General features: G+C 47.1%; 1 protein-coding gene across 1 annotated transcript; it reads right to left on the bottom strand.

Annotated features, from left to right (window-relative positions):
* Window positions 1-1,233: 1,233 nt before the first annotated feature.
* ST6GALNAC1 (ST6 N-acetylgalactosaminide alpha-2,6-sialyltransferase 1) lies at window positions 1,234-10,637 on the bottom strand. Its single transcript, XM_062506426.1, has 9 exons — window positions 10,507-10,637; window positions 6,900-7,533; window positions 5,077-5,245; window positions 4,712-4,883; window positions 4,208-4,346; window positions 3,749-3,849; window positions 3,097-3,186; window positions 1,796-1,895; window positions 1,234-1,404 (listed from the first exon to the last, which is right to left on the bottom strand). Exons 1-9 carry the CDS (start codon window positions 10,635-10,637, stop codon window positions 1,234-1,236), a joined length of 1,707 nt encoding a protein of 568 aa, XP_062362410.1.
* Between the last annotated feature and the right edge of the window lie 2,794 nt (window positions 10,638-13,431).

Here is a 13,431-nt window from a genome sequence, read left to right as displayed (position 1 = left end):
GTGATGATGCCTGTCCTGCAAGGTGAACAGGTGGGGAAGGTGTGTCCACACAAGCTGCAGAGCTTCTCCAGGTGGAGGCAATCTCATTACGCCTCAGCCCTGCCCTTTCCTGGCTTTGCCATCTGCTGTGTATCAGACTTTAAAGCATCAATTCTGGGCGTACTAAATAACCACAACCCACAGAGCGGCATGAAAGATCAGCTTGGCCAAAGTAGTGCCATTTATTTAACTTACAAAACCCCTTCCAGGACACCAACACACTCCAGGTTTGCTGTCTGCAGATGGGCCCCTCTCAGCACCATGGGGAACAAGCACTTCAGCCAGCAGCAAGGACAGATAGCATCCTTCCCTGGACTTGGAGAGTTCCCACCTCTTCTGGCAACAGGACAAACATGGTATTCTGGGCACAGCTGGGAGCCAAGCATGATGAAGTCCAGCTATGCAAGGACTTGGCACAAAATTCCATGCCACAGGTCCATGCCACAAAATCCACATTTTGTGCAGGCAGGGGAGCCCTGGGGCAAGAGGCACCAGGTACAGAAGTTCTGCTGTACCATGGAGAGCAGCTACCTGCCCTTGAGCTGATGGCAGTGCTCCTCTAGGAGTGTCATAGCAAGGCCACACTGGGGAGCAGAGGTGAAATTAATTCTCTCTCAAATTAGTCACCTGGAAATGTCCAATCCATCCTTTTTATCTGCAGGGAGCAGAGTGAGTGCAGTCCCCCCCTCCCCACCAGAAATTAAGTCAACCTGAAATAGGATCTGTGTTTCCACCTCCATCTATTCTAGCTCCTCAGGGAGTTTGTTTAGACAATACCCAGCTCCAAAATGGGCATTGCTAATGGAGAGGATCCACCCAGAAGAGAAGTGGCCCCAGCCTAAGGAGCATCTCATTGCAAAGAGAAAAAAACCTGGATTACACAAATGACACAGCACCATATCCATCCTTGATCCTGCTCCCTTAATACCCATGCCTACAATAACCAGCAAGAGTCCTGCAGCACAGCCAGATGGGACTTTGTTGGCATGCTTCATTTTTCTCATTGGTCTTTGGGTCTGCAGCACTGACACATTTGTTGAAGTGTTGTGAAATAACGGAGGTGCTGAAGGAGGGAAATGTCTTTGTGGGGATGAAATATGACTGGCAGTCCAGAGCTAACCTTGGCTTTGGGGGTCCTCTTCTCTTCCCAGTGAGGTGTTGTTGAGATTTCCCAGGCAATGGCCCTTGCCACAGTTAGGTTCTCTGGTAAAGTTTCATGATATTTTCATCATGAAGCCTTTTCCACACCTGCTTCTCTAGGTTGAAGTCATGGTTAATATAGAAAATCAGACGTTTCCAGTCCTTGTCATAGTAGTGATCTGAGTACTTCTCATGCCCCTCTGTGATGTAGCCATAGGCACTGACCTAGGAAAGAGGCAGGGGTACCAGGGATGGAGGGGGCAGGTGAAACTCAGGACACAGCTCCCAAACAGGGAGTGAGCACAGGACAGAGATGCCAGCTGGGGCTTCACTGGTGACCCTACGTGGGGTTCCAGGAGGACCAGACTGTGAGCACTGGCTCCAGAGATCCTGCTGTCCCCTCACTACCTCCCTGGGAGATCATGTGCTCTAGGTCACAGCAGGCTTCACCACCTCTATGAGAGCTATTTTGGAGCTGTTTCTCATCTTCAGTCTGTTCCTCTACAGCTGACATGAACCCATATACTCTCGAGGCAGACAGCAGCCACCCCTGCTCTCCTCAGCCCCTGTTCCCACTTCCAGACAGTTCTAGGTGCAAGAATCACTGTACCCTTACCCGGTCACAGAGATGGAGGGCAGTCAGCAGCAGGAAAGCCCCTGTTGTGGGTCTGTACAGCCTCCAGTAGTGCTTTTCCAAACTTTTAGACTTTAAAAACCTGCAGCAGGAGAGAGGAAAGCACTAAGGAGTTGCTGGCTGTGGTGTTTCAAGCAGGGCACACCTTGCTCCCCTGTGGCCCATGTGGCATCTTCCCTCCTTGCAGCAGCTTGGGGCCATATAAGGCATTTCAGAGAAGCCACGAGTGTGCCCAGAACTCTCCAACACCTGCACTGCAACCTAAGCCCAACTCTGCCCCAGCTTTATAGAAATGTTAGGTCTGGAGGCAGTGAGGGTAAAGAGGGGATGGATTAAAGGATCTCATAGGTTAAAGCCCACTACTCTTAAATCTGTCCTTTGCTTTGCAGTGCAGAGGTGGCTTTGAAGCTCCCTGGTATATCCTGCTCCCCATCCACGTCCAGGAGTGAAACAAGACACAAGGAAGGTGCAGAGGAGTGTCACAAAACCTGTCAGGAGCTGCACTGTGTTATGGTAGGAGTTGTTAGGAAAGCAGGAGTAAACACTGGGAAAAAATAGCATGGAGTTCTCTTGGCCTTGGAAAGGACCCAAGTCAGAGGGGGGACAGCAGAGCAGGCAGGCAGTGCTGGCCATCTGGCTCCAGGGAAGGCAGCAGCTCTCAAGGAGACTGAAGGGTAAAGGCAGCCAAAGCAGGGCACAACAGGAGCTCCTGTTCCTCCATTTCTCAGTCATGTGTACCCCATGATGGGCAGATCCCATGGTGACAGTGGCCAGCACGCTTGTGGAAAGGGTTGGAGAGGGACAGAAGAGCAGCAGCTAGGCCAGGCAAAAGGGGATGCTGAAGAAGAGCCTGTTGTGCTTGAGAGCACAACCAACCTCCTGAGGCAAGAAGGAATCTCTGGAGAGAAGGTCTGTTACAGAGCTTTCCTCCAAGGTACTAGGCAATGGGGAACATGAAAGGCTGGTCCTGAACTAGTGATCAACTATTCTGGCACTCCAGCAACATTCTTCCTACGCCTAAAGTTGCAATTGGCCCTGGATCAGAAAACCAAACTGTCTGATAGTTGTTGCTTCTCCAGCTCACAAATACCCACCACTAGCATCCCACTGCAGCACCACAGAGAGTTTCAGCTGAGCTCACGCTGCTGACGCTTATCCCCACGCTGCTGGCATGGCTGAATTGTGCTTACAGGGAGGGAGCTGGGAGGAGAGGCCAGAGACAGAGAGAGATGGTGCTGGCCAGGAAAAGCAAGCCTGTTACAGCATACATACCCACAGCTCACCTGTTTTTCATGTATCTGAGGAAATCAGGGTGAACCACCAGGTATTTGTCCATTGTGAAATCTTTATCAAATTTCTGCCGGGGCTTCTGCCTAAAGATAGGAATTAGGAGACTCAAGACAAGCTCCTACACCTCATCAGAGCTGGAAGGAATCAGCCCTGATGCACTTGGCGGTAAGAGAAGAACCAAAACCCCTGTGAAGATATTCTGTAACATTTCCCACATGACAAAGCCTCCATAGCCTATGTGCATTGCAGAGGAAGAGATCAGGGAGGAGAGCCAACAAAAGGAGACAGGAATATCAAAAGCATGTGTTTGTATAAGCAAAAGTTGGGGAAATCCATCCATGAGCAGGCCACACTAGACCAGCCAACAGCATATGTCCATCCCCAAAAGCCACAAAGCTTTCTCTAAGCCCTTGGCCACACATCATTGAAATCACCTACCTCTGGGAAGGAGGTGTATTGACTACAGCAGTGCTCAGAGCTATGGAGGAAATGACAGATTTCTGCCTGCAAGTCTGCCAGGGGAGGGAGGCTTTTCCCTGGCTTTACCCTGGCCTGGTCCTCCATAGGGATGAGCACTGGGAGAGGAAAAGACCACAACAGAGAGCTCATCACTGGAGGGGTAGAGGAGGCTATAGTTTGTCTTACCCGAGGTTCAAGAATCCTTTCCTGATGCTCTTGTTGAACAGAAGAGCCTCCAGCCACTCATAGTCTCTTGCTCCCTCCAGGAAGTGAATGTATCTGACATGCTAAGAAAATAAGTGAGTATTAGTAAATGGCACTTGAAAAAAAATGCAAGCAGACATCTTGCCTGACTGAGTTTCTTGGACACATTTTCAGTCTGCAGCTCTCAACCAGCCCACAGTAGCAGAATGGAGATAACATCTGATGTGCAGCTCCTTCTACATGCCACAAGGCTGGAGTGGCATTGACACAACTTGCCACTGCAAGCACTCTGAGCAAAGGCAGTGCAGGTTCCCTCACTGAGGGTAATCCTAAAGGGCTGCCTCAGCCCCTTTGCTCCTCATGGCAAGAGCAGAACTGAAGCACACAGACAAACAGCATCCTGTCAAAGATGTGAATGCACACAGCAGGAACCTCACTTACTTTATCCCATGGGATGTTGCTGAACCCTCTGTGTCCCAAGATCTGAAGAGAGGAAACCAGGGAGTAGGCTGTGAATCCATAAAAGGAGGTTTTTGTTCCCACATCTTTTTCATAGCCCTTGATTATAGCCCCACTCACCCTGGCCAAGGAAATCAAACAGAAGACTAGAGTTAGGTGACCACTGAAAACCCTCACATGCACCTTCCTAACAGGAAAAGACAGTGTTAGCCTGGAGGAAGGGAAGACTAGGCCCATTCTGATTGGCACCCTGATCTGCAGGAGAGGTCCTGCTGTGGAGATGGCTCTTTATGGCTCATTTGTGACCACAGGATTTGGATATTTAGTAACTGTCCAACTACTTTTGGACTTTTTATGTCCTGCCATCCATCATTTTGGCACTTGGGAATGAGTAGAATACTAGAAGAAATGAAATGATCCAGCCACAGTTAGGGGCTAGCCACAATAAGCTAGCTGTGCATCTTCTGAGAGGGGAAGCTGCCTTACCTAAAGACATAGTCATGGGAGTCAATCTCCTGGCCCATCCCAGAGTTATTCAGTATTCCTCCATTCCCCACGACAGCACAGCTGATGCACGTGGGCACACTGCTGTCATGGTTGGCCAGGAGCAGCTGCTGGTGGGGCTTTGGGGGCAGCAGGGATATGACCTTCTTTACCTCTGCGAAGCAAACACAGTGGTGAGTTATCAAGAGCCTTTGGGATGGACACAGCGAAAACACCAGAGTTTCCACCGTGAGATCCTCCTAGACTGATGCCTTTGATGGGAAGATGCTGCAAACCTCCAGCTACTCAGCAAAAGCTTCCTGTTAGGAGTCTGAAAGTCCCATCCTGACAAGTCCTGAGGGACTCACGTGAATAATTCAGGTCCATGAAGCCAAAGGGAGGTATAAAATGCTCCAGGCGGTTCCATTCACTGTCACTGAAGTATCTCTTGTCTATGAAGAGCGTGATGTTGGGCAGGAAAAGATCCCGCAGCCAGTCAGACTTGGCAGCCCTGGCCCTCACTGATTCAGAGCAGGTCTTGAAAAAAAGGAAAAAAGGAAACAATACTGACTGATGAGCAGAGGTGATAAACATGACTGAGTGCCCGTACTTGTGTGTCTATCTGTGGCATGACCAAAGAGAAACACAGAAAATCCAGTGGTACCTCATCCATTCCCCTCATGATCCCCATCACCAGGAACATCAAGCACAATTTTACATTACATCCATAACCAGCTGGTAAAAAGTCACTTACAAGGGAGCCAGGATGACTCCAAGTCTCTGAGACTTTCCTCTTCAGAACAACAAGGCCGGTCATGATTAAATGTTTTGCTGGCTGTGGGCCTCATTAGCTGATGCAAATTAACATTTGTAATAGGTCTAACCTAAATGCATCAAATAAGGCTGTAAGCACTATGAATATGCTACAACAATATATACATGCTCTAATGAGCAGTCCTTGTTGGCAACATGCCTCACAAGGTCCTAAGAGTGAACCCGAGGAAACACTGCCAAACAATTTTCAGATAACCATTGCCACTCCCTTTAAGGGTAAGAAAAAAATGTGCAGCAACTTGTTCAATGTCATAAATAAATCAGTGAAATGTGCAGCTGAGAAGGGAATCCAAGCCATCTTATCCTACAAGGTGGAGGGGTCTCACTGCAGCTGGCAAGAGTGAGGCTATGTGTGCAGATGGAAAGCAAACCACGGAATTTTCCACTACACTGAATTTTCTGCTGAGTCAATTTGGGCTCTACTTTCTTAGACACCTTCCCCAAACACCTACTGAAAGACAAAACAGAGAACAAATGGACCCTCATGCTCAGTTCAATTCCCCAGAAACGACTGCATTGCCAAAGCCTTGCTGAGTGCTCCACAGCTGAGCTGGGCTCTCTGCAGTGGATGAGGATGACAACCCTGTCACAGCCTGAGGAGACAGCCTTCATTCTGCCTGTCACCGCAGGAGTGCACTGAGGACAACATTGTCAAGGGTTTCATGGTGGCATCATTTCACTTGCAGCATATTTTATGTCCAGAAACAGGGACATCCCCTTCCTGCTCAAGCAGGTACTGTCCAAGGCTTGGTACTTCTTGTGCCTCCAGAGCTAGACTGGATCAGTGCCAGAGGAACAAGGGAAAACTTTGATCAAATAGGAAATTAAGGAGGGGACAGTGTTTCTAGTGACTCCCTCTCTCTGCAGAATTACAGATCAGGTTTGGGAATGAGACAAAACATGTGAGAAGGTGACCCACCTGTTCCAAGCCTTCCAGAAACAGGGGTGCCAGGGAAAACTGCTCTGGGTGAGTTTTATAAAGAGTTACCAGCATAGCATGGGGGACAGGGACAGAATGAGACAACACAAGCTGTCCCATCTGCTTGCTGAGAACTTTGCTGTAGTTTACTACTTTCCTAAAGGCCCTGTTCCTGGACATTAGTAAATATGAGATGCTCCTGGACATTAGTAAATATGAGATGCTCAAATTTAATTAACCTGAGTCTTCATGTGAATGCAGATGTTGTATATAGAGGTCTTCCTGTCTGGGTCTCACCAGCATCTGTACATACCAGTAAGTGACCTAGCAGCTCGGAAATCATCCCCAGCTGCAATGGCAGACATGCCCAGGGGCCAGCAAACAAAGAGGTCAATGGGGAGGCCCATTCTTGGTGACCATCTGCACCATCCCACCTACCGAGGGTGGGGATGAGTTATCCAGCAGGTACTCATCCTCAAAATCCCAATGTGGCTCAGATGGGAAATTAGCAGCACTCAGTTTCCTCTTCTGTGTCACTGCAGCAGCCTGAGGAGCAGGTCTTAGAGTTTTCATTGATGCAGGAGGTGCTTTGGGTTTTGCTTGGTCTTTGGATGTGTTGTTCTCATGTGCTCCCTTCGCCCCAGAGGATGGTTTCACTGTTGCCTTCTCCTTGCCTCCCTTCTCCCTGGGAAGTGGTTTCACTGTTGTCTTTTCCTTGGCTTCTTTCACCCATGGAGCTGGGCTCACTGCTGTTTTCCCCTTTTTTCCCTGCACCATAGGGGCTGCTTCCACTGTTGTCTTCGTGATTCCCTCCAACTGGGGTGGTGGTTTCACAGCCATGTTCTCCTTGGCTTCCTTAACCCTCATAACTGGTTTCATTGTCTCCTTCTGCTCCTCCTTTCCTTTCCATCTTAGTGTCTTCTCCACCACATCTTTGAGTCTTGTGATGTGTCCTCCCAAAGCCACCTTCAAAATGCTATTGGAGTTCCCATTATCAGAACAGTTTAAACCCTGTTGCTCTTGGGTATCCACTTCCTGTGTCTCTGGGGCATGTTGGAAAATGTTCAATTTCCTGCATGTCATCAAAAGAAAAGCAGATACATCACACACACTTAACATCCTTCAGCCAATTTCTAGTGCTCTTGACTCAGAGCCTCTCTCTGTGCTTTAGAGCAATTTCATTTTAAACTTTGCCAAAATGTTATTCAACTTCCTACACCACTCTAGCCTGAATATTGCTTATCTCCCCACCAGGAAAATCCCAGAGGCACACATTCTCTCCTCAGCACGTGGCACATGAAACAGTCACACTGGCAGTAACAGCCAACCAGTACAGCCCAGCTTTGCCACGCACTGGGCAGGCCCGCTGGCAATGTCCCCAGAGCACTGCAGGGTTGGTTTGGAGATCCTAGGATCACGACATGGCACACACCATGGAGGCAGCCATCTGCCTCTCTCCTCTGCCAGCAGAGCCCTGTGCTTCAGCAACAGAGCATGAAGATCTTCCAACATTCAGGAAGGGAAGTCTAAGAAGAAGTGAAACTCACTTCTTTATCCTACATCACCTCCTGAGCTTTTGGGGCCACAGGGCACTTCTTTCTCTTCTCCTCTGCCTTGGTCAGGTAATGCAAGGGCATCACACAGCACTCACCTGGCACCTGTGTCTGAAGGCAAACATTGTGAAGCTATTAAAATGCAAAATCTCTACATGTTTTAGCTCTTGCTGCTCATATTGCAGCTGCCCTGTTGCCTGATTCAGAGACACAGGCAGGTAAAAGGTACAAGGTTATGACAGGAGGACACACCTGCCAACAGCAGAAGAGCCACCTGCAACGAGACTGTACTGAAACACAGGGAAAAAAATCAAGGCAGAAGTGACAGAGTTTTGTCCTAAACATTCCCTCTGCACATGGCTGGAGGGTAGAACAGGAAGAACAGGTAGAAAAGGAAGGTGAATAATATCTGCAGCTGAGCTTTTATGTACAGCAAAGCTTTTCAGGATAAACCAGCATGGTTGTGGCAGTCTGATTCCACATTCATGTTCAGCCTTTACATGACACACTTGTTTCAGAATGCTGAGGATTGCTTCCTAAGTGATAAATGGGAGAAAAATCACTTCTGCAGATAACAGGCTGCAGATAGCAGCTCAGTTGCTGCTGAAATTTGATGGATGTCATACCACTCTGAAAGTGTTCAGGAAATTATCAACAAAGGAGGCTTTTAAAAATAATTTCATATCGGATAAATACATGAACCTTTGCAAGGCTAAGAAAGAGAGGTTTTAGCAAAAGGCCTATCAGCTCTGCCTCTCTCATAATCATTAGCCAGTTTCAACCAAGTGTGCAGCATGTGCTTTCTATCATAGTGCTTCATGTATAAACTTACTGTTTACTGCCCAGTAGGAGGAAAGATTTTATATGGACACTCTAAATAAAGAGATATTTGATAAGGTAACTCAAGCAGATCTTAAATCCCTCTCTGAATTTCTGTTGTATTTTTAAGATTATGTTTAAAACTTTGAAATTAAAGTGCAGAGAACAAATAAAACAGGAGTTGAGAAACCATCCCCCATACCAGGCTTTCCCCACGTGCTGTCTTGCAGGGCAGATTCCACCTCAGTCTATTACACTTCAAATGCTGTGCCAGAGACCAAAACTGTGTAAAATCTGAGGGCTCTTCACACCCCAAACCTTGCTTCCTGCAGTCAAGCCCACGTGGCCAGGCACTCCTGCTTGCACAGGACTCTGCTTTCCTGACCAGCATTTTAAATCCAGACAAATTGCCAAAGCAGCTCGGTGAATTTCAGGCTCTAGAGTCCAGCTGGCAAACAACTGCAGAAGCTCAATGACATTTAGTGTCATTTTCCTCCCCTTTTACAAAGCCCAAGGACAAATAGGGGATAAAGCCATGAAAATGCTGCTTTGTGTATTCTACATGACATACAAGGTACAGAAATAGAACTGCCACACACAGCTCATACCTTGTGTTTTACTTAAGTTGTATAAATACAGGCATTTCCATTCTCTGAAACTACAGTAGAAGGAAATGGCTTCAAGCAGCTAACATGGAGAGCTACTTCTTGTTGCAGCTCTGCCATTAATGGGCACTGGGATCAAGGACATCTCACTTCACTTCTCTACACCTCCTCCTTCTCTCCTTTCCCTCCCACCTCCCTTGTGCAGATTTCAGCCTCTCCAAATTGACAGGTGTCCTCAAAGAGTGGTCTCAAGCTTCTAGAGCTGCGTTGAACTCATCACCACCAGAGCTGCAGATGTTCCCAGCCTCACTCCTCCTGCCTGCCCCCACAGCACCAGCCCAGACATTCAGCTGAGAACCAACCCAACCAAGCCAAGCCACCTGACCTCACTGGGAGAGCTGCAACCAGGTGAGGATGCTGGAGAGGCTGGGGAGTGGTGCTTCCTATACACAGCACCAACACATCCATGAGCCACACCTGTACTGGGAAAGGCTCAGGTGTCTGCAAGGGCTCATGCAAGCAGCAGTGCTCCCTGACACTGATGCTGATGACATTTCACTGCAATTCCCTCTGTACCCACTCCTGTAGGATTTACCTGACCATTCATATAAAACAGATATCAAGATATCATGTCTAGATGACATTGCTGTCCCAGCATGCAGCATATTTTGTGTTAGGAATCAGCTGCTGAACTTGCCATAAATTCAAAGCCATCCCACCAAATTCACTGTCCAGTAATGCAATCTGGATTAGGGCTGAATAAGGTCCTTCTGGGGGCCAACAGGAAAAGCAAATACTCTGTAGTGCCAAAGTATGAAAACAGGTAGGATTAGTGAAGCAAAAGCTGCTTTAGACAGCTACAAAAGGAAGCCTTGGGAAACAGCGAGCCAAGAGAAGCTGGTTTTTGACTGTGGATCTTCCAACATCATGCTCTGCTAAAGTAGAGTGGTCACCTAACTCAGATCAAAAGTGCAAGTTCAGGGTAAAAAAGACAGAGACACAGTGAGAGAAAGACAGCACAAGCACCCACACCAGACAGTGCACACCACGAAGGAACAGGTCCCTTACCTGAAAATCTTTGTCTTTGCCAAGTCAAACAAGGAGCTGGAATTGACAATGAAGAGGCAGAACTGTGTTAAAACAATGAGGCAAATTAGGACTTTGACAATTTTCAGGAGCCTTATCCTGGAACTGCACATGGTGAGATACCCGTGAGTGTCAGAGGAGCCGCCGTTGCTGCCCAAAGGCGCTCACCAGGCACTGCCTCACCAAGGTGTGTGGAAGGACTGGGCTGGTCTTCCCCAGAACAATGTGCACACCCTGTCTCCCAGAATTCCCAGACATTCTGCACACAGCTCCAATTTCTCAGGCAAGATATCAGTTTTGTACTGTTCCCGTCTATCACCAGAAGCTTATTTAACAAAGACCAGGGAAAGGAAGGCTTTTTCCTGCAAACAGTGGAGGTTTCCCATATTGTTCTTAATGACATTCGTCTGCCCTAAAATGGAAAACCCTTTATCTCTAACCTGGAAGAAGCATCACTGGGAGTGTATGTGAACTATGTAAGTGGCCACAGTTACAATCCAGGAAGCTTTCATACCACCAACTGCCCAGGGTTTTAGACATAACCATAAACATATATTCTTCATGCAGTAATAGCTTGCAGCTCTGATCCAGAAGCACACCCTGCCACCCAAATGCTGATGGCTAGATACACATCCATTTTACTTTGTGGTAGGTTTGAAACAATTCAAAGTAAGACTTGGTGCAAATTCACCACAGAAAAGAGGAGTTTGTGTTATGAAAATCCCCAGTCAGTGTGAAATCAATCTTTGGCAACCCACCAGCCGAGGGGACGATTTGCAAAGATGGACACTACAGCCAGAGAAATGTTTACTTCTACTAGGGATGTAGTTTTACAGCAAAGGGCTATTTTAACTTTTTAAGTTGTTAAACATGAACCCTGAAAGCTCAAGGGGAGATGGCCATATTGCTTGTTATGCATGGGCTACTTTTGCACAGCTCTTATAAAAAAATGAAGCTCAGATATAAAAAAAGCTTTTGTTGACAGTATCTCAAATCTCAGAAGCACTCACACTGTTATTGAATACCCAGAGAACTGAAGGTGCCTGTTTTATGTCACAGCAAAGCCAGGCAACAGGTTTCACAACTGCAAGACTTTTTTTGTTAATATGGGTCCCAAAGGGAAATTCTGGAGGCAGGAAACATTTTCCTTCAATCTCCTCCATGTAATATTACTGCAAAAACAAAAGCCACAAGAGACAGAAAAATTCATACAAGCAGAAAAATATGGATTTCTTTGCTTTTGATTGTGGAGAATTTGTCTGTAGCACTCTCTGCTCAGGAAGGATTGTGCCTGGGGGAATATCCAAATCTCTGGCAAGCACATTAGCCAAAAGCAGGCTTGCCATATGCAAAAACAGGGCTTTTCACCTTACCTGAGGCACCAGGCTGGTTTGCTCAAACATGAGGTCAGACTGGGAAATAGGGATGTATGGGGATGACCTGGTGAAAACTGAGGCCAAGAGCAGCAGTAGTCTCTTAAACAGCTCTGTAAGAAGTAAGATTTTTGGGATACACAGGGCTCCCAGCCCACAGGCAGGAAGATACAAAGCAAAGACTGCACAATGCACAGGGCCTGGCCTCTCAAGGCCACAGCATCCTTCTCCAAATGCATGTTTCTCTGCAGTCCTACCTGCAATCCCACCTGCAGTCCCAGGAGATGCTGCTTCATTTATGGTGTAGAGATTCCAAGCCCAGCATTGCTGGTGTGTCCAGTCTCAGCATCAATGCCCACAGCAGAAGTTCTTCTATTCTTTAGTACTGTAAAAACAAGATGACTATTTTATTTAAGCAAACTGCACCTGGGATCATCAAGTGAAGACGGTTTTCTGTTAGCTTTTTTTGATCTCCAACAGTCTCTCTAATTCTATTTCACTACATCCTTTATTATACCCCGGACATATTTTTTTTTTTTAATTCATAAACAAACATGACTGTCATTAGATCGTACAATGTGTGTGTTGAGGGTGTCAGCTGGTATTTGAACTGTGCCATAAACTAATCTATGTGCACATTCTTCACACGGCTGTGTATCAAATCTTGTTTACTTGCTTGTGCTCTGTGTGCTTTCCACTCTCCCATGTCTCTGGTCTACAGAACTGAACATCACAAGATGTGCTCTAAGAACACAACTGTTCTGCAGATCGATCTGTCTCTGCTGCAAGATAAACTTGTCTTTCAGTGATGTCTACAACCTACCAAAGCTAGTGGAATAAAGCTGCTAAAGAAGCTGAGGCTGTTTGGACATGTTCAAAGTATTATTTGATGGTATCAGAACAAAATTATGAGTGGGGGAGAAAAAGAATGACATTGTCTGCAGCATGCAACTGCTCAGTGGTCATGCCTTGGGGCTAGCGAAGGCTTGGCTTGGCAACCTTAGGTTCTTTTTTCCCCCTCCTTGTTCAGCAGTCATCTTCAGGGGCAAATGCTTTCAGGCTGAGAATCTTGAGGGGAAGAAATTACAAGAGCAAAATCTGCACAGCTGTGTGTCTTGCTTTCACCAAATGAAACTGATAGCCCAGAAACTCCCAAACTTGCCATAATCCCACACTCACTGGCTGTCTTCCAGCTAGTTCCTTCCCTTCTGCACCAAACCTTCTCTCAAAAACCAAACAAGCACCCAGAGACAATAACATTTCTTGAAGCAAAGCCCCCACAACTTATAAAGTGGCACTTTCAAGAATACCCAGAGTTCTGTCACAGATCAAAGCCCCAGTAAACTGTAGCAGGAGTGAGGGAACAGCTTAGTGAGCCAACGGGTCTGTGTTCTCCATGGGCTGAAATGCTCCAGGAGGGAAAGACACAGTGGCTTTGATGGTGGAATGAGCAAGTGGCTGTTCAGTGTCCACAGAGCAGAACTGCAGAGATTGCAAACCCTGCCAGGTTTTCATTAGCACTGATTTATGTGCT

The sequence above is a fragment of the Cinclus cinclus genome, chromosome 20, assembly GCF_963662255.1.
Source record: "Cinclus cinclus chromosome 20, bCinCin1.1, whole genome shotgun sequence".
NCBI classification, from domain to species: Eukaryota; Metazoa; Chordata; class Aves; order Passeriformes; family Cinclidae; genus Cinclus; species Cinclus cinclus.
This window is presented reverse-complemented; position numbering and strand designations above follow the sequence as displayed.

Excerpts from the sequence above, each read along its gene's own strand:
- ST6GALNAC1 (XM_062506426.1), bottom strand. The coding sequence starts at position 10,637 with ATGTGCAGTTCCAGGATAAGGCTCCTGAAAATTGTCAAAGTCCTAATT. Across the intron at positions 7,534-10,506 it reads GCAAAGACAAAGATTTTCAG|GAAATTGAACATTTTCCAAC; the intron begins GTAAGGGACCTG and ends GATGACATGCAG. Across the intron at positions 3,850-4,207 it reads GCAACATCCCATGGGATAAA|CATGTCAGATACATTCACTT; the intron begins GTAAGTGAGGTT and ends TTATTTTCTTAG.